The 18,339-nt window shown below is 46.3% G+C and overlaps 1 protein-coding gene across 1 annotated transcript in view; it reads right to left on the reverse strand.

Moving 5' to 3' along the window:
* Positions 1-18,339, reverse strand: part of ADCY10 (adenylate cyclase 10) — a 65,638-nt gene that overhangs the window by 31,180 nt on the left and 16,119 nt on the right. Inside the window, exons 11-17 of the mRNA XM_033151078.1 lie at positions 15,132-15,321; positions 11,815-11,870; positions 9,613-9,766; positions 7,830-8,022; positions 6,597-6,683; positions 3,686-3,969; positions 803-939 (exon numbers count right to left, since the gene is read on the reverse strand). Coding sequence (XP_033006969.1) covers positions 803-939; positions 3,686-3,969; positions 6,597-6,683; positions 7,830-8,022; positions 9,613-9,766; positions 11,815-11,870; positions 15,132-15,321 — 1,101 coding nt within the window. The remainder of the gene's footprint in view (positions 1-802; positions 940-3,685; positions 3,970-6,596; positions 6,684-7,829; positions 8,023-9,612; positions 9,767-11,814; positions 11,871-15,131; positions 15,322-18,339) is intronic.

The raw sequence follows: 18,339 nt of genomic DNA on the forward strand, positions 1-18,339 counted from the left end.
TGTAAAAAAAAAAAATCCATAAGCTTTTCTACTGGGAATTATAGGGACAGAACTACCTAAAGAAACTTATTCATGTATGCGACTACAGCGGCAAGAATGTTACTCTCCCCAAAATAGAAAGAAGCAGAAGTCCCAGCAAAGCTTAGTCATGACTAAGCAGGGTATTTATTATTATTATTATTATTATTATTATTATTATTATTATTATTATTATTACAGTGATACCTTGGGTTACAAACACCTCAGGGGTTACAGACTCCGCTAACCTAGAAGTTGTACCTCAGGTTGAGAACTTTACCTCAGGATGAGAACAGAAATCGCGTGGCGGCAGCAAGAGGCCCCATTAGCTAAAGTGGTACCTCAGGTTAAGAACGGTTTCAGGTTAAGAACGGACCTCCGGAACGAATTAACTTTGTACCCAGAGGTACCACTGTAATAACAATTTTATTATTTCAACCCCGCCCATCAGGCTGGGTTTCCACAGCCACTCTGGGCAGCTCCCAACAGAATATTAAAAACACGATAAAACACCAAACATTAAAAACTTCCCTAAAATGGGAAGCTAGACTTTCCTGCCTGTGGGATGACAGTGACTCCTCTTGGATTTCCCTGCAAAATCTGCTGGTCTGTGTCTTGTTGCGCGGCTGGCTCCTGCTGCCATTGCAGGCCAGCTGTGTGTCATTGAGCCTTTCCCAAAGGAGATGTTAGGATGCTGCCAAAATGGAAGAGCCATTGCTAGCGCCAGTCATTCTACAGAAGATGTGGCACAGAAATCCACGGCAGTTAATAAGCGGCCGCTTACTGAAAAGGTTGTCCCACTCGTCTTCTCTGTCTTCGTCTTCCTCTAGCATGTGGAACTGAAGCACGTTGTTCAAGTGGAGGTTCCGCAGAAGCTCTTCGCAGTACAATGGGTTCCCGTGGCTCCTTTGTATTAAGAACCTGGGGGCAGAGAGTCACAAGTGAATGCCAGGATTTAAGGCGCAACTTGTGGACAACGTTGTGTTGATTCGTAGCACGCTGCAGGCACGCTTGGGCCCCAGGAAAACCTACAGCTCAGTAGCTGTGCAACATCTGGCAATGCTACTGTCTCTGACCAGATGTGCACAAGCCAGGAGCACCCAGGGTTGGGCCAGGAAATATGAAGATTGCTCTTGGCCGTGGCTGGTGAGAAGTGTCTGCTGCTACATGCATTTTCTTGAAGGCCACATTCACTTGCAGCTTCCTGATGTTTGACTGGCTGCTGTAGTGCTGGAGAGTTTGTCAGTGCAGCAGAGCATATGCCCGTGCTGCCCAGGGCGGGTGCGCTCCCGAGGGGGGCAGGGCGCGAAGGATGCCCTCCCAAGCGTAGGATAGCTGCCCGGGTGCATGGAGCGGCGCGTGCGCGCCCTGCAGCCGAAGGCGGAGCAAGCCGCCGATGGTGGACATTCGGCACGCCGCTTGCCCGCAACTCCCAAGCCTCCCCCAGCTGTCAAAATGAAGGGGGGAGGGGGGACTGCCACCAGCAAAGTGGCACAGCTCCCCCCTTCCCCCGACGGCTTTGGGTAGGCTTGGGAGTTGTGGGTGGGCGGCGCGCCAAATGTCAACCCCCCCTCAGCGAAGACACTTGCAGTGGTTCGCCCCCACTGCACCCCCTTCCTCTACCCCTGGGCGAACAGCTGCTTCTTCTTCTTCTTTTTGAATTGCCACACATTTTATTAATGTACAATGGTACCTTGGTTCTCAAACTTAATCCATTCCGGGAGTCCGTTCAACTCCTGAAACTGTTAGAAAAGCAAGGTGCGACTTCCGATTGGCTGCAGAAGCCTCCTGCACTCAAGCGGAAGCTGCATCAGATGTTCAGCTTCCAAAAAAGGTTCGCAAACCGGGACACTTACTTCCGGGTTTGTGGCATTTGGGAGCCGATTTGTTCAGGAGCCAAGCCATTCGAGAACCAAGGTACCACTGTATTGTTATATAACAGCACAGGAAAGCCTCATTGTAAAATGGCTGTGACAGAAATTTGAGAACATTAGAAGGCATAGAATCATAGAGTTGGAAGAGACCACAAGGGCCAAGCAAGAAACACCATCAAAGCATTCCTGACAGATGGCTGTCAAGCCTCTGCTTAAAGATCTCCAAAGAAGGAGACTCCACGACACTCCTTGGCAGCAAATTCCACTGTCAAACAGCTCTTACTGTCAGGAAGTTCTTCCTAATGTTTAGGTGGAATCTTCTTTCTTATAGTTTGAATCCATTGCTCCGTGTCCGCTTCTCTGGAGCAGCAGAAAACAACGTTTCACACTCCTCTATATGACATCCTTTTATATATTTGAACATGGCTATCATGTCACCCCTTAACCTTCTCTTCTCCAGGCTAAACATACCCAGCTCCCTAAGCCGTTCCTCATAAGGCATCGTTTCCAGGCCTTTGACCATTTTGGTTGCCCTCCTCTGAACACGTTCCAGCTTGTCAGTATCCTTCTTGAACTGTGGTGCCCAGAACTGGGCACAGTACTCCAGGTGAGGTCTGACCAGAGCAGAATACAGTGGTACTATTATTTCCCTTGATCTAGATGCTGTACTCCTATTGATGCAGCCCAGAATTGCATTGGCTTTTTTAGCTGCTGCATCACACTGTTGACTCATGTCAAGTTTATGGTCTACCAAAACTCCTAGATCCTTTTCACATGTACTGCTCTCAAGCCAGGTGTCACCCATCCTGTACTTGTGCCTTTCATTTTTTTTGCCCAAGTGTAGTACTTTACATTTCTCCCTGTTAAAATTCATCTTGTTTGCTTTGGCCAGTTCTCTAATCTGTTAAGGTCATTTTGAGGTGTGATCCTGTCCTCTGGGGTATTAGCCACCCCTCCCAATTTGGTGTCATCTGCAAACTTGATCAGGATGCCCTCAAGCCCATCATCCACGTCACTGATAAAGATGTTGAATAAGACTGGGCCCAAGACAGAACCCTGTGGCACCCCACTAGTCACATCCCTCCAGGATGAAGAGGAGCCATTGATGAGCACCCTTTGGGTTCAGTCAGTCAGCCAGTTACAAATCCACTGAATGGTAGCATTGTCTAGCCCGCATTTTACCAGCTTCTTTACAAGAATATCATGGGGCACCTTGTCAAAGGCCTTGCTGAAATCCATGCTATGTCTTAGAGAACAACTTTGACTAGACCATAATCTTGAATTTGAAAATGAGAGTGGCCTTTCATTTTTTTCCCCCCAACACACAAGCCAGTTCGTCTGCAGCAGTGTAACCAGAAATTAATTGGTTAATAACTAGTATTACTTTGCAATCTGCCCCAATATTTCAGATCATAGCCCCTTTCTCATTATTATTCCTTGTAGACAAAAGCTGTAAAGGAAACATTATTGAGATAATCATCACAGCGACTAAGAACAGCTTACACATGTAAAGCACAAAGGTTATAATACACAAATCCATTTCTCCACATTTTACAGAGACCGCACAGAGATCTGTGAAAATCGCTTATTTACTGCTGTAGATAGGAATCCTTAATAGGCTGTAGGACTGCAAGCAAGACTTTCTCTTCAGCTTTGCAAGCAAGGGTTAGATCATGACGCATCTACATATGGAAGCATGGGAATGACTGTGGAATATGGATATAAAATTTACAGCATGTTATGGTTCAAGAGAAAAATTTAAAAGATCCACTGGACAAGGACTTCCCACTTACGTCTCAAGCTCCCTGGCGATGCTGACCACCCCAAGATCTTGGCAGGCCTTCTGAACAATGACTGAAGGGGTCAACTCCCTTAGCTGAACGTAGGTGGTGTCTTCGCTGCTCATGAGCCGCGCTGCGGCAGCGCAAGGCAGTCTCCCCTTCCGGGTTGTCGGAGACAACGACATGACCACAAAGATACCAATATTGCTTAGCAAGTTCTCCAGGAAGTCCCACGAGGCCGGATCCATGAACTGAGCTTCATCAATGACAAAAATGAGAACTTCTTTCAGCAGTGCCTAAAACGACAACAAACCCCACAAAAAATGAAGTGATAGCTCCTGCAGGGCGCTACACTTTTTAACTCTTCCCTGGGCTACCAGGAGCTTGTATCTTAGATGGTTCTAGCATCTGATATGCATTTTAAATTGTTTCATTTTTTCTTTACACTGCCTAGGAGGCATTATAGAATAGTTCTAAGAAATAAACTCACTGTTTAGCCTTAGATTTAGTCACTACAGGTGAAACTCAAAAAATTAGAATATCGTGGAAAAGTCCATTTATGTAAGCAATTGTTTTCATTAGCTACTGGACTTTAATAAATGAGATAGACTCATGACATGCAAAGCGAGAAATTAGAATTTAGAAAAATTAGAATATCATGGAAAAGTCCATTTATGTAAGCAATTGTTTTCATTAGCTACTGGACTTTAATAAATGAGATAGACTCATGACATGCAAAGCGAGATATGTCAAGCCTTTATTTGTTACAATTGTGATGATTATGGCATCCAGCTGATGAAAACCCCAAAGATGAAATTGTTAATTTGGGGGTCTCATCAGCTGTACGCCATAATCATCACAATTATAACAAATAAGGGCTTGACATATCTCGCTTTGCATGTCATGAGTCTATCTCATATATTAGTTTCACCTTTTAAGTTGAATTACTGAAAGAAACGAACCTTTCCATCATATTCTAATTTTTCGAGTTTCACCTGTGCATATATTTTTGTTGCTGTTCTTATTTTATTACTTATCGATTTTATAGCCCACTCTTCCTTCCAAAGAATGTACTTAGAGGCAGAAAACTGAATTTCCTTAATCCAGTCTGCATGACGCTGGTGGTGGTTTTTAAAAAAGCAACTGTAATATTTTAAAAACCACCTTGTAACTTGATGGTCCCCTCTCTTTCCTGTAGTTACTACTATTTTTCCTAATATTGTACGAGTTGTGTCATGTGTGGCTGTTAAGAGAGTATTACCTGAAAATGATGTATAGATGGTATATAACACCAGTGAAAAAGGCTAAGATGTTTAGGAAAGAAAATAATAGATTTTGGAGATGTAAGGAAAAGAAAGGAACTTTTTATCATATGTGCTGGGAATGTAAATGTATTAAAAAATATTGAGAAATGATATATAATGAATTGGAAAGAAATGTTTAAAATGAATTTTGTTAAACATCCTGAAGCCTTCTTGTTGGGTATTTCGAATCAAGAGCTGCCAAAAGAAAAGTGGACACTGTTTTATGTATGCTACAACAGCGGCGAGAGTCTTAATTGCACAACACTGGAAGACAGAAGAGATACCCTCAAAGGAACAATGGCAAGAAAAACTGATGAACTATGCAGAATTGGCTAAGCTAACAGATAAACTACGAGAGAAGGACAAAAAGGACTTTAAAAGAGTCTGGGAACCATTTACAGTATATCTGCAGAAACAACAAAATGGACTGGATTCACTGGCAGGTTTTGAATAAACGTTCACAACTTTATTACAGTAACATATAATTTAGAGAAACAATAAGGGAAGTTACTTTTATATAAAAAATGCAGGAGGCAATAAATAAAATCAGACAACTCAGTAGAGGGGGAGTTGAGGGAAGTCCAGGGGGAGGGAAGGGAGAATAAATGTATATAATAGGGTGGTTGAGATTTGTTATAAAATTCAATAAATATTCTTTTTTTAAAAAAATGAGTGTGGCTGTCAGGGGTGAGATAAAGATTGTATTGAGAATCAGATCCATGTCATAGGGACCCAGTTGATCAGCCATGTTTTGGTGGTTAGGATCTATGGGTTTGGCTAGAGATAGACCCCCTTATACCATGGACTGGTTCTACAAAATCAACTTCGAGCCAGAAAGATTAAGGTATCAACCGAATGCAAATGATTCTGAGGTCGTCGTGGGGAGGTAAATGTGATAGAGTTGGTCAGTCTTTCCTTTTCATATATATATAATTTTTACTAAATTTTATATTTTGCAATTTCAAATACTCATTTATACATCCTTAAGATATCAATTACTTCCCTTCTTCTCTTTCCATGGTTCATTTTACATATCATAGAATACCTGTATATTTTACAAAAACTATACCATTCAGTATTCCGTTATTATATCCATCAAAACTTGTTCACCCTGTTGAATTTATCTTAATGCTGCCAGCATTTTCAGCTGTACACAATTATTTCCCATATATTCCATAAACATTTTCCAATCTTCTTTAAACGTACGTTCTTCTTGTTCTCTTATTCTATATGTTAAGTCTGCATGTTGTGCATAGCCTGTCAACTGAAGTTGCCACTCTTCTTTGGTTGGGACCTCAGTCTTTCCCGAACTTGGGTCACCAGCTGTTTGGGGACTACAACTCCCATCATCCCTAGCTAACAGGACCAGCGGTCAGGGATGATGGGAATTGTAGTCCAAAAACAGCTGGCGACCCAAGTTCGGGAAAGACTGAGACCCAAGTTTGGGGAAACCTGCAATGGGCATTAGCCATACTTGGAGCAGACCCAATGAAATCAATGGTCCATTGATTTCATTGAGCCTCCTCTGAGTAGTACCTAGTTGCATATCACCCAGCCAGTTTATTGGGAGTTGCCAAGAACATAATAACTACTACTGCGTGATGAAAAGTATCACTTACATTCTTTAGAATATTGACGATAATGTTTTCCAGCTTTTCATTCTTTGTGTCATTGCTCATTTTGGAAACCTCTTCTGATGTGGGGAACTGACCAGAGAAACCAAACAAAGAAATCACACAGTGCTTTTGTTACCAACAGAGAGCTCTACATTCCTTGCCAGAAGTGCATATGGTAAGAAACAACCTCAAATCCATTTGAAACCTCAAGGTATCGGTTTCCCACCCTGTGAACTCGGGACTCAGCCAGACTGATAAAGAAAAGGTGTTTTGTATGTGTTGTATATGCATTATAGGTAAAGGCAAAAGACCCCTGGAAGGTTAAGTCCAGTCAAAGGTGACTATGGGGTTGTGGCACTTATCTCACTCTCAGGCCAAGGGAGACAGCATTTGTCCACAAACAGCTTTCCGGGTCATGTGGCCAGCATGAATAAACCGCTTCTGGTGCAACGGAACACCATGACAGAAACCGGAGCGCACGGAAACACCGTTTACCGTTTTGGGGATGCTAGCAGCGCTGTGGTCTAAACTGCTGAGCCTCTTGGGTTTGCTGATCGGAAGGTCGGCGGTTCGAATCCCCGCCACAGGGTGAGCTCCCATTGCTCTCTCCCAGCTCCTGCCAACCTACCAGTTCAAAAGCACGCCAGTGCAAGTAGATAAATAGGTACCACTATGGCGGGAAGGTAAATGGCCTAGGATCTCTGTTTCAATGGGCATCTGTCCTGGGTGCTTTAGCTGAGATGCCTGAAATGATGGGTGTTGGGCTATTCAGGGCATGCAGCTTTTGAAAGTTCCCCTCTTAAGATTTCTTCCGGTGGGAAGGTAAACGGCGTTTCCGTGCACTGCTCTGGTTCGCCAGAAGCGGCTTTGTCATGCTGACCACATGACCCAGAAGCTGTACGCCGGCTCCCTTGGCCAGTAACGCGAGATGAGCGCCGCAACCCCAGAGTCGGACACAACTGGACCTAATGGTCAGGGGTCCCTTTACCTTTACCTTTATGAGAGATGTTAGCAGATATCTCCCATTCCTCTCAAAGAGATATAATTTCCAGAGTTTCCTGAGAAGAACGGGGAATCTTCTGCAAACCAACATTGCTGCAGCTTTTTTTTTAACACCATGTCAATGTATTTTATATTAGTTCTGCTATTGGAATACGCAAAACAAACAAACAAACCACCAAGCACCAGGAAAATGAATTCAGAAGAGATAAAGGCCTTGCCTGCTAGCATCTTTACCTTAACATGATAGAGATTGTTGAGGAGGCAGAAATACTCTTCCTTAACTACTCCTCGGATTCTGGTCACAAGGATATACTGTCTTGCATCGTAGGTCTTGCAAGTATCAATCCCCAGAAACATAGCCATGAGGGTCCGAATGACAAAGAACTTCTGCCACACATTGATCTTTGTGAGCTCCATCGCCACAACCCTGCTTGATGACAAGAAGTATTGGTGAAAAGGTTTCACTGCCTCTTCCCGCGACCGATGAAGAAAAATTTGCTGCTGGGTGGGGGAAGATCAGACCTTTGACCGGGGGGGGGGGGATTAGCCTCCTCTGCCCTAACGTACAAGGGCACAGGTAGGTGTTGCCCACCAGAACATCTGGGAAGGGCTCCTGGAACGGATCCTGTTTACACGAGGGACAGGGAAGTGTTTCTGGGGTGAAAGACTCTTGCTGCCCAGCCCTGAGCCAAGAGAGTTGGGAATATACAGCAATGACTGTTCCCCAGATCAAATGGGGTGTGCATTTTGTGTGGTCGCTTGCAACCCCCTTAGATCCCACAGCAGCACCTGGCAGTTCGGACTGGCACCACCTTCCCGGGCAGGATACCTGTGGTCTCCGCCTACCCCAGTCAGCCGCCAATCCTGCGTGGGGAGGTGTTGCCAGGGGGATTGGCCAGGTGGGAGGAGGGACCACACAGTACACAATAGAGGGTTTAGCTTACCTGAGAAGCAGCAGTCGGCTCCAGAGCTTCCCCCACCCTCCACTCCCTCAATTAACGCTTACTTTACAGGTTAACCTGTTTTCCACAGGCGCTGCTATGTCAAGGCCACTGTTGAAGGGCTGGAAAGGAATTTCCCTGCATTGGCAGATTTCACCTTTCCCGCAGCAATTCGTCACAACTTTGGCGGTTGCAGGCCTTGGGTGGAATCCTTTAGTCATCTTCCTAAATGGGGGGGCGGGGGGCGGTGACTCCACGCCCCCAGTGCAGCGGCGATAACAGGGTTCCCGTTAAAGGGGCTTGGGGGAAGGCATTGGCCATACGCCCAGAGATTGTCATTGCCCTCCCCCTCCAGTGGCGGCAAACGGGGGGCAGGCTATCTGCTTGAACACATGTTCTCCAGACTTAGCCCAATCCCCACACATGTTGGATAACCCTGAAGTTACCCAGACCCCCGTCTGGGGGGCTGGGAAGGATAAACGCAGGGCCGTCTTAAAGGGATCGGCCGCCGTGGCGCAATGATCCCTCGGCGCCCCCAGGAGGGGGGTTGGGTGAGCGGGGGATGAGGGCGTGGTGCTGCAAGCCGCCCGCCCTCCGGAGCCCCAGCTGGAGCGCTGGGAAGGGTGCGCAAAGCCCTGCGCTGCTCCAGCGCCACACCCCTCACCCCCGAGGGGCGGCCAGTGTGGGAGGGAGGTGGGCGAGCGGGGGATGAGGGACGTGGCGCTGGAGCAGCACGGGGCTTTGCGCACCCTTCCCAGCGCTCCAGCTGGGGCTCCGGAGGGCGGCCGGCTTGCACTTCGCCCGCTGGCGCGGGTTGGGGAGGGGGCACCCGGTATGCTGGCGGGCTCGCGGGGGCGCAGCACCCTGGCGCGCTGCACCACCCAGCCCCTACGACGAGACGGCCCTGGATAAACGCCCAATGCCTGAGCCAAGGTCTTCCTACATCTGAATCTTAATAAAGTTGTGGCCAATTATAATCCCATAGCACGTTGTCTTGTGTCATTATTTCGCTCAGGGGCTGCATGGGGTTTGGGGGGCTCCGCCTGGCCACGCAAGTTACGGTTCAAAGCATTAACCTGTGGCCTGCTTCCTGTCCTAAGAAGGCAATCTCAGCCAACAGCTGGCTTTTTCCGTATCCCATGAGGCCTTCGTAGATGATAATGCGGCTTTTTCTGTTGACTTTAAAATCGTTCAGCAAGTTTTCAAAGAGGTCCGTCTCCTTCTTGCGGCCTAGGGGAAGCAAACAAAGCCGGTGGGACATCTTCGGAAGAGGAAGCCTCGCACAACTCAAAAAAATATTCTTGAAAATGTTCAGATTTTGAATTCAAAATTTACATTTGCGTTCTGAGTGCAAAAAAAAACACCTTCCACCAGTGCTAACATTTCAGTGCTATCCTACACCTGAGTTGCTGAGTGTTTGTTTGTTTATTTGTTAAACCCATAGCCCACCTCTTACGTGCTGTTAGCTGCAAGTCTGTGCTTTAAGAATCTTGTGTTGGGAAGGACCCAGGAGTCGAGAAAGGAGATGGGAGGATGGAGAGCAGAGAGGCAGAGGAAAAATATGCTGAGGATGTGGCAGTGTGTTCTTTATGGACCATTTCCTGGTTTTTCTGACGAGGCACTATTTCAACATGCTACCCCCCCCCCCAGAACAAAAGATGCGAGCATACTGTATATAAATAAAGGCTGCCAGATTTTAAAAATAAGCCGTTTTACACGAAAGACATAATCAAGCCAAGGTTTAAGCATGCGGCAGCCCCTTTGCTCTCAGTGGGAGAGTTAAGCATAGCGGGGTTTCAAAATCTTTTAACTCTCACTTGATTAGGATGTCACTGGTCTGGTCTGGTTTTGATTTGTTTCTACAAGTTAGCATGGCTCCCTCTCTGAAATCTGGCTGGATTGTATTCTTGGTACTTAATGATATCATTTGATCCTCTAGGGCTGTGATGGCCAAACCTGGCCCTCCAGCTGTTTTGGGACACCAGTTCCCATCACCCCTGACCATTGGTCCTGTTAGCTAGGGATGATGGGAGTTGTAGTCCCAAAACAGCTGGAGGGCCAAGTTTGGCCATCACTTCTCTAGGGAAGGGGTGGCCAACTCCCAAGAGACTGTGATCTGCTTACAGAGTTAAAAACTGGCAATGATCTACCCTCTTTTGGGGGGTTCAGGTCAAAGTTGTTGAGCATTTTGGGGGAGGAGGAAAGCCCCATTTTTTAGGCATTCAGGTCAAAGTGGTTGAGCTTTTTTAGGGGAGCCAGTGATCTATCAGTGATCTACCACGGACGTCCTGTGATCTACCGGTATATCACAATCTACCTGTTGGACATGCCTGCTCTAGGGCATGCAGCTTTTGAAAGTTCCGCTCTTAAGATTTCTTTTTGGGGGGGAGGGAGGGAGGGGGTTATGTCTGCAAACCTTGAGGCCCCCCCCCAACCCTACTGGTACCTCTTTCTGCATGTGGGGGTGCTCTTTGGGCTACAAAGGCAACAGCAATTGCACCTGAACATCAATAACAGAGCCGATTATAAGACCTCTCCTCCTTCCAGAGGGGAGGAGTAGTGAGCGGGAGCCGGTTCCCACGTTGGCGGGGGGGGGGCGTTTCGGCCCCCTGCCTCAGCTGTTCCAGGTTCCACACCGGATCTTCCGCCCCCCTCCCTTTAGGTCATTTCCATGCTTGTGACATTGCTATGGACTTCGGTTGATTGCCTTGGTTGCCCAAAGGGCCTTGTAGGAATTCTTATCCATTTGGCAAATTGGCTCCAGCCTCTTCGTTTTTCGCCTACCTCGTCACAACTTTTCTGGTATTGGCGGTTGGCATTGGAATATGTGTGGTGTATTGGAGGGCAAGGTTCGGGCCATCACCTGCCCCTCCATTTTGGATTCTGTCGGACGCCCTGCTGGTGACTAGGGCCATGGCACGACCCCCGGTAATATCAGGGGGAGCTTCCAGTTGTATTTGCATCAACGGGCTCCACCTTCTGGTTGTTAACCCTTGAATGACTCCCCGCTGAGCGGGGTGGAGTCATGTGAAGTCATTTGATCCAGTGCCCGAGCCAATACCACTCACATGCTGTAACCAATAAAAGTTGTGGCCTTTTTTCGTCCGTTAACGTAAATACATTGTGTCCTCATGTCTTTCTTTATTCAAGCAGGTGGCGGGTCCTCGACTCACAATACGTAACCATTTGAATACCACAGATCCATAGCATTTTCTCTCTCTTGCTCCAATAAATGATCATCATCATAAATGCCGCTGAATGAAGGATATGACACCTACCTAGCAAAGGGTAATATTCGCATCTCTCTCTGCTCAGATTTGCTTTGTAAATCATTCTAAAGGAATGAGGACAAGAAAAGGAAACCTCATAAGGTCTTCAACTCAAATCATCTATTCGCAACCACATACAACTGTGAGCCAGACATAGAGACAAAAGAAGGACAATTAGACGACTGCAAGTACCATATGATGATGCTCAAATGTCCAAAGAAAAATATTCCCTCTATGAGCCAGATAGGTAGCGATAACAGGCTCTGCAGAGAAATAAATACTGGCAAGAAGAGATTTCACGGCCCTTCTAGCTCCCATGGGTGCTGCTGTTCTGGCTGTTCCTAGGAAGCCCGAAGCCAGAGAGGTGAGCACAAAGGGGAACTTGCAAGGAACTGGCATGTTAAAGTCCTAGCAGCAAATTTAGTTCAAGTAAGCCACAAATATATTGCTTAGATTCAATAGGCTGGTGACGGGGAGCAGCCACCCAGACCATATGGTCCTGAAAGACCTACATTCGCTCCCAATATGTTCCCGAGCACAATTCAAAGTATTGGTGCTGACCTTTAAAACCCAAAACGGCCTGAGCCCACTATACCTGAAGGAACGTCTCCACCCAGGGGCGTAGCAAGGGGGACGTAGGGGGCGGGCCTCCCCAATTTCCATAATGGAGGGGGTGACAAATTATCAAGGAACAATTACTGCCCTACTAAGGTGGTTCATAAAAAAAACATTTTATTTTTTTTGGAAAATGCCTGCTCCAAAGGTCTTATCTTACTATACTAGGGATTATATGACTATATATGAAATTTCATGCATATCAGTTAATATCTTGACCCTCCGCCACCAAAATACAGTGGTACCCCATGTTACACACGCGATCCGTTCCGGATCACGCTACGTAACACAGGCGTGCTTAACACAAACGCCCCGGGGGGGGGGGAAACAAAAAACCCGGAAGTTTGCACAGTTTTGCACTTCTGCACAGAATGCTTCTGTGCACCTGCACGTCACGCGTGCTCCTGAGATGACTTCTGGGTCGTGTAGGTCCGTAAGTCGAATGTACGCAACATGGAGTGTACGCAACTCGAGGTATGACTGCAGCTGTTTACTTGGCTGTTTTCCTATGTCGTGAAGGCTGAAATTTCAGTTCAGTGGAGCACTTGCTCTTCCCAACCCTAACCCTGTGGAAAGCCATCTAATTAGACTTTAATTTGATTTTGAGATGTTTTTAGGAGGTAATTTAATTATAGTTTTTTTTTTATACCAATGTTATGTATCTGATGTTAGACACCCTGAGCCCGACTTCGGCCGGGGAGGGTGGGATATAAATAAAAGGTGTTTTTTTTTATTACATGTTATTATTCCTTTGTAAGAAAATATGAAATAATGTAAAACCATTTTTGCGAGGGGGGGGTGACAAGAAATTTTTCGCACCGGGTACCACGTGACCTTCCCACGCCTCTGTCTCCACCTCCATCATTCAGCCCAGACACTGAGGTCCAGCACCAAGAGCCTTCTGGCCGGTTTTGTAGTATATGTTGGAAGCCACCCAGAGTGAATAGGACAACCCAGTCCGATGGGCAGGGTACAAATCATAAAATAATTATTAAGCATTATTTGAAGGAAAACTGGTGAGTCTTTGGGGAGTCTTTGGATGGAGATATGTGGATGACATTTGCTTTTGGCTTATTATATCAGCTCAGACTGTAGGTTTTCTGTCGCACCTGAAAACCACATATGTACAGAATGAACAGCTGCATTTGGAGGCAAGATGGAGGGTTCTTGTGTTGTTCCAAGGAAAAAGATATGCCGTTTGCTTCAATAAGATGCTGGCTGTTCTTTCTTATTAATTGTGCTATCTCTAATATCTAGCCCAGGGGTCAGCAAAGTTTTTAAGCAGGGGGTCGGTCCACTGTCCCTCAGACCTTGTGGGGGCCCGGACTATATTTTGAAGAGAGAGAAAATGAACCAATTCCTATGCCCCACAAATAACCCAGAGATGCATTTTAAATAAAACGACACAATATACTCATGTAAAAATACTCTGATTCCCAGACTGTCCGTGGGCTGGATTTAGAAGGCAATTGGGCTGGATCCAGCCCCCGGGCCTTAGGTTGCCTACCCACGATCTAGCCCATTGGATTTTAAGCAGGTTTGCTGGGCCTGAGAGGGAGAACAACGAAAACTCACAATTTTCTTTGGTGTAACCAACACAGCCTTTAGAGGCAGTCACTGAAGCAAGCATCCTGTCTTTACTTTTCAGGAAAAGAGATTAGCAGCACTCCATCAGAATGGGTCCTAGCAGTGCAGGGCTCCAGCTGCCCCCGTTGCTAAGACAGCTGTGCTGAGTATGAAGGTAAAGGTGGCGGGTGGCGCTGTGGGCTAAACCACTGAGCCTCTTGGGCTTGCCCATCAGAAGGTTGGCAGTTTGAATCCCCGCAACAGGGTGAGCGCCCATTGCTCTCTGTCCCAGCTCCTGCCAACCTAGCAGTTCCAAAGCACACAAGTGCAAGTAGATAAATAGGTACCACTGCGGCGGGAAGGTAAATGGTGTTTCCATGTGCTCTGGTTTCCATCATGGTGTTTCTGTTGCACCAGAAAGCTGTCTGTGGACAAACGCCGGCTCCCTGGTCCTGAAAGCAAGATGAGTGCTGCACCCCATAGTAGCCATTGACTGGACTTAATCGTCCTGGGGTCCTTTACCTTTACCTTTTTTTTTACCTGTTGAGCATGAGGGGTGGAGTCTATTGGGAGTGGCTTTCGTTCCCTGAGCCCATTCTTCATTCAAAAGTGTCCCACGCCAGGGTTTTAGTTCTTAAGATTTAGTGTCAGGAAATAACGTAGTCCTGGACACAGCAGAGTGAACCGCAGGTTTTCTGGAAGCTTCTGGCTGTAGAGCATTGACTGGACAGCACAACTCAGGAACTCAGCAACTCACTTGGATAACTATATACAGTATTTATTGAAGCAACTAGTATCCATAAGTTACTATGTACAGACTTTACAAATAAAAGAAACAAAACATAAAACCTCTCCTCTCTGTCTCTCTCTCTCAACCTTCAGTAACCAAACTACAAACACCACACCACTAACAACCACAACCAGCTCTCACACAGAGCTCATTCTTTAGGAACTCATTGACAAATCACAGGTCGTTGCTAAGGGTCTGGAGAGAGAGTAGATCTTGGCTTTCAGCCAACTGGTAATTGCTACAGAGGTGATAAGCTGACTTTCTGCACGTAGGCACTCTGAAATCTCTAACATTAGTAACCCATCGTGACAAAAAAACCTCTTATTGCCCGGCTGCATGCGAAGGTAATACTTACGTTTTCTCTGTGACCCCAAGGAATTTATAGACTGTCCCAGGGTTCAGAACCCCTTTCATCTCAATTAATGGGAGCTCTTCAAAGAAATAGGATGGCAATTTGGATTTGACGCAAGTGACGGCATCGCAGGTCACTACCCCGGGATAATACATCATCATCCGGGCCGCAAGGTTCACTTTCCGGCCGATGACTGTGTCATGGGAAAAACAACAGCGACAAAACATACTTTTGTCTTTCTTCTAGCTGGTCTCTTAACACAGAGAAACAGGAGTGGCATTACATCTGGGCCACTTCAAGCACCACCTTGTGCAAGACAACACTTCTGCCAGACCAAAAGATGTAACTTCCTGTGGCATAGCAGCAGAGGGCAAATAAATGACAGAAGTCCCGCAGGCCCATCTCATGGAAACATGCTCGATTCCCTCCGTTCACAGCACCAGGTCTCAACAAGATCTGATGGGGGACCCTCTCTGGGAGGGAGCGTCTGCAGTGCCAAACAATCTGTGTAGAAGTGGCAGCAGGGCGATTTAGAGGTGTGGTCTGGCTGATAGGGGGACGCTGTGGTCTAAACCGCAGAGCCTATGGCTTGCCGATCGGAAGGTTGGCGGTTCGAATCCCTGTGACGGGGTGAGCTCCCGTTGCTCGGTCCCAGCTCCTGCCCACCTAGCAGTTCGAAAGCACGTCAAAGTGCAAGTAGATAAATAGGTAGGTAAACGGTGTTTCCATGCGCTGCTCTGGTTTCGCCAGAAGTGGCTTAGTCATGCTGGCCACATGACCCGGAAGCTGTCTGCGGACAAACGCCGGCTCCCTCGGCCTATAGAGCGAGATGAGCACCGCAACCTCAGAGTCATCCGTGACTGGACCTAATGGTCAGGGGTACCTTTACCTTTACCTGGCTGATAGGGCACCGAGTCTCTTTACTTGTGGCCGCCTACTCAGGATGTCCCAGGGCTCGCCCATACTTCTGTGTGTCCCTTCCTTAGAAAGCACAGGGGCCAAGTGCTTTTCTGCTTTTCCAGTAGTGGTTTTGCATTTGCTACACAGCTTCCCCACAGAAAACCCAACACTCTTTAGCACTAAATCAGAGCAAATGGCAATTCATGGAAAAGCCAATTGCTGCATAGCTGTCAACCTTCCCTTTTTTTGCAGGAAATTCCCCTATTCGAATAAGGCATTTCCCGCAAAAAAGGGAAGGTTGACAGTTATGAATTGCTGTTTGCTTAAATTCAGTGCTAAACCATGGGATTTTCCCAGCAGGGTGAACAGAAATGTGGATGACCACTGTATCTTGTTGTTTCTTTAATGTTCCAGTTACAGGTGGGTAGCCGTGTTGGTCTGCCATAGTCAAAACAAAATCAAAAATTCTTTCCAGTAGCACCTTAGAGACCAACTGAGTTTGTTCCTGGTATGAGCTTTCGTGTGCATGCACACTTCTTCAGATGACGATATTTAAGATGATTAAAGAAATGCACACGAAAGCTCATACCAGGAACAAACTCAGTTGGTCTCTAAGGTGCCACTGGAAAGAATTTTTGATTTTGTTTTGACCTATACAAAATATAGCTTTTCTCTATGCTTTTGTTTAGCTAAAAGTTAAACAGTTGATAGTGATGGCTTCATTCACTGCTTGAGCGGTGGCTGGTACTTCTACTAAGCACACCCTACTTATTTGGGAATTAATTAGATCCCAGTACACTTCATCTGTAGCGACCGCAAAACATCCAAAAAAACAGCATGACACGTTATTACTAACAAAGAAGACATCAGTTTGAATGGAGAAGTTCTGGCGCAAAGGAGCCAGAACTTCAATGTGCATGTTTTGAGTGTGCAAGAGGAACAAAGCTAGCGCTCTCCAGATTTCTTTAATGTTGTTGTGCATTCTAACACTTTATTTGGTTGTTTTTTGTTATTGAACTATTTTGTTGCTACGATATGTTTCTTTTAATGTAAGCTCCTTTGGAGGCTTCAGCATTTGCATAAATAGATAAGGACGACATGGGAAGAGGCAATGCTATAAGCCAAAAGGATTTCAGCAGCAAGATTTCCCTCCCCGCCCCCCTTGTGGTATATAAATTTTGCTTTTTAATTATTATTTTTTAAAATTTATTATATTATTTTCACAAAGTAATAATCATACATAAATAAGAATAAAATGTGCACCCCACCCCCGAGACCATTCCATTGCAACTATCCAACCTCCCAAAATTTCAACACCTCTTTCGATGGTTTGACCCCTTTCCATTTTAACAGTACAGATTCTACAGATACCCTTCAAAATCATTTCTCCTGCATAATCATCATTTTACCTTAATGGCACATGTTAATTTATCATTAATAACTATATCCCACACCTCTTTATACCATTCTTCCATTTTATATTCTGCCCCTTCCACTTCCTAGCTATCATAATTCGTGCAGCTGTCCATAAATTTGTGAGCAAGTCCTTCATAGCATGCAAACTTTCCACCCAATCGTAAGCAGCGAGATTTCTGCCCAGTGGTGCGGTTCGGGAGAATCCTTAGAAGCAGCCACCTGAAGAAGGCAACCCCACCAAGAGATGAAACACTAGTTGGGTTGAGCAGCAAGGCAAAGGCTCCAGGCAGCAGGCACAGGAGCAGGAGTCTGCAGGTGAAGGAAACCAGTGCTGGGAGTTGGCCAAAGCAGAGGCCATGAGGGGGTGAACAAGGAGGCACTGCTGGGAAGCACTGAGGTGGGAGCGAATCTTTGACTTACTGCACCAACATACATATGCGGCAGCTAGACTGGTGACTGGGAGTGGCCGCCAGGACCACATAACACCGGTCCTGAGAGATCTACATTGGCTCCCAGTACATTTCCGAGCACAATTCAAAGTGTTGGTGCTGACCTTTAAAGCCCTAAACAGCCTCGGTCCTGTATACCTGAAGGAGCGTCTCCACCCCCATCGTTCAGCCCAGACACTGAGATCCAGTGCCGAGGGCCTTCTGGCGGTTCCCTCACTGTGAGAAGCAAAGCTACAAGGAACCAGGCAGAGGGCCTTCTCGGTAGTGGCGCCCGCCCTGTGGAACGCCCTCCCATCAGAGGTCAAGGAGATTAACAACTTCCTGACATTCAGAAATTACCTGAAGGCAGCCCTGTTTAGGGAAGTTTTTAATCTGTGATATTTTAATGTATTTTAATATTTGTTGGAGGCCGCCCAGAGCGGCTGGGGAACCTAGCCAGATGGGTG

The sequence above is a fragment of the Lacerta agilis genome, chromosome 6, assembly GCF_009819535.1.
Source record: "Lacerta agilis isolate rLacAgi1 chromosome 6, rLacAgi1.pri, whole genome shotgun sequence".
Lineage (NCBI taxonomy): Eukaryota > Metazoa > Chordata > Lepidosauria > Squamata > Lacertidae > Lacerta > Lacerta agilis.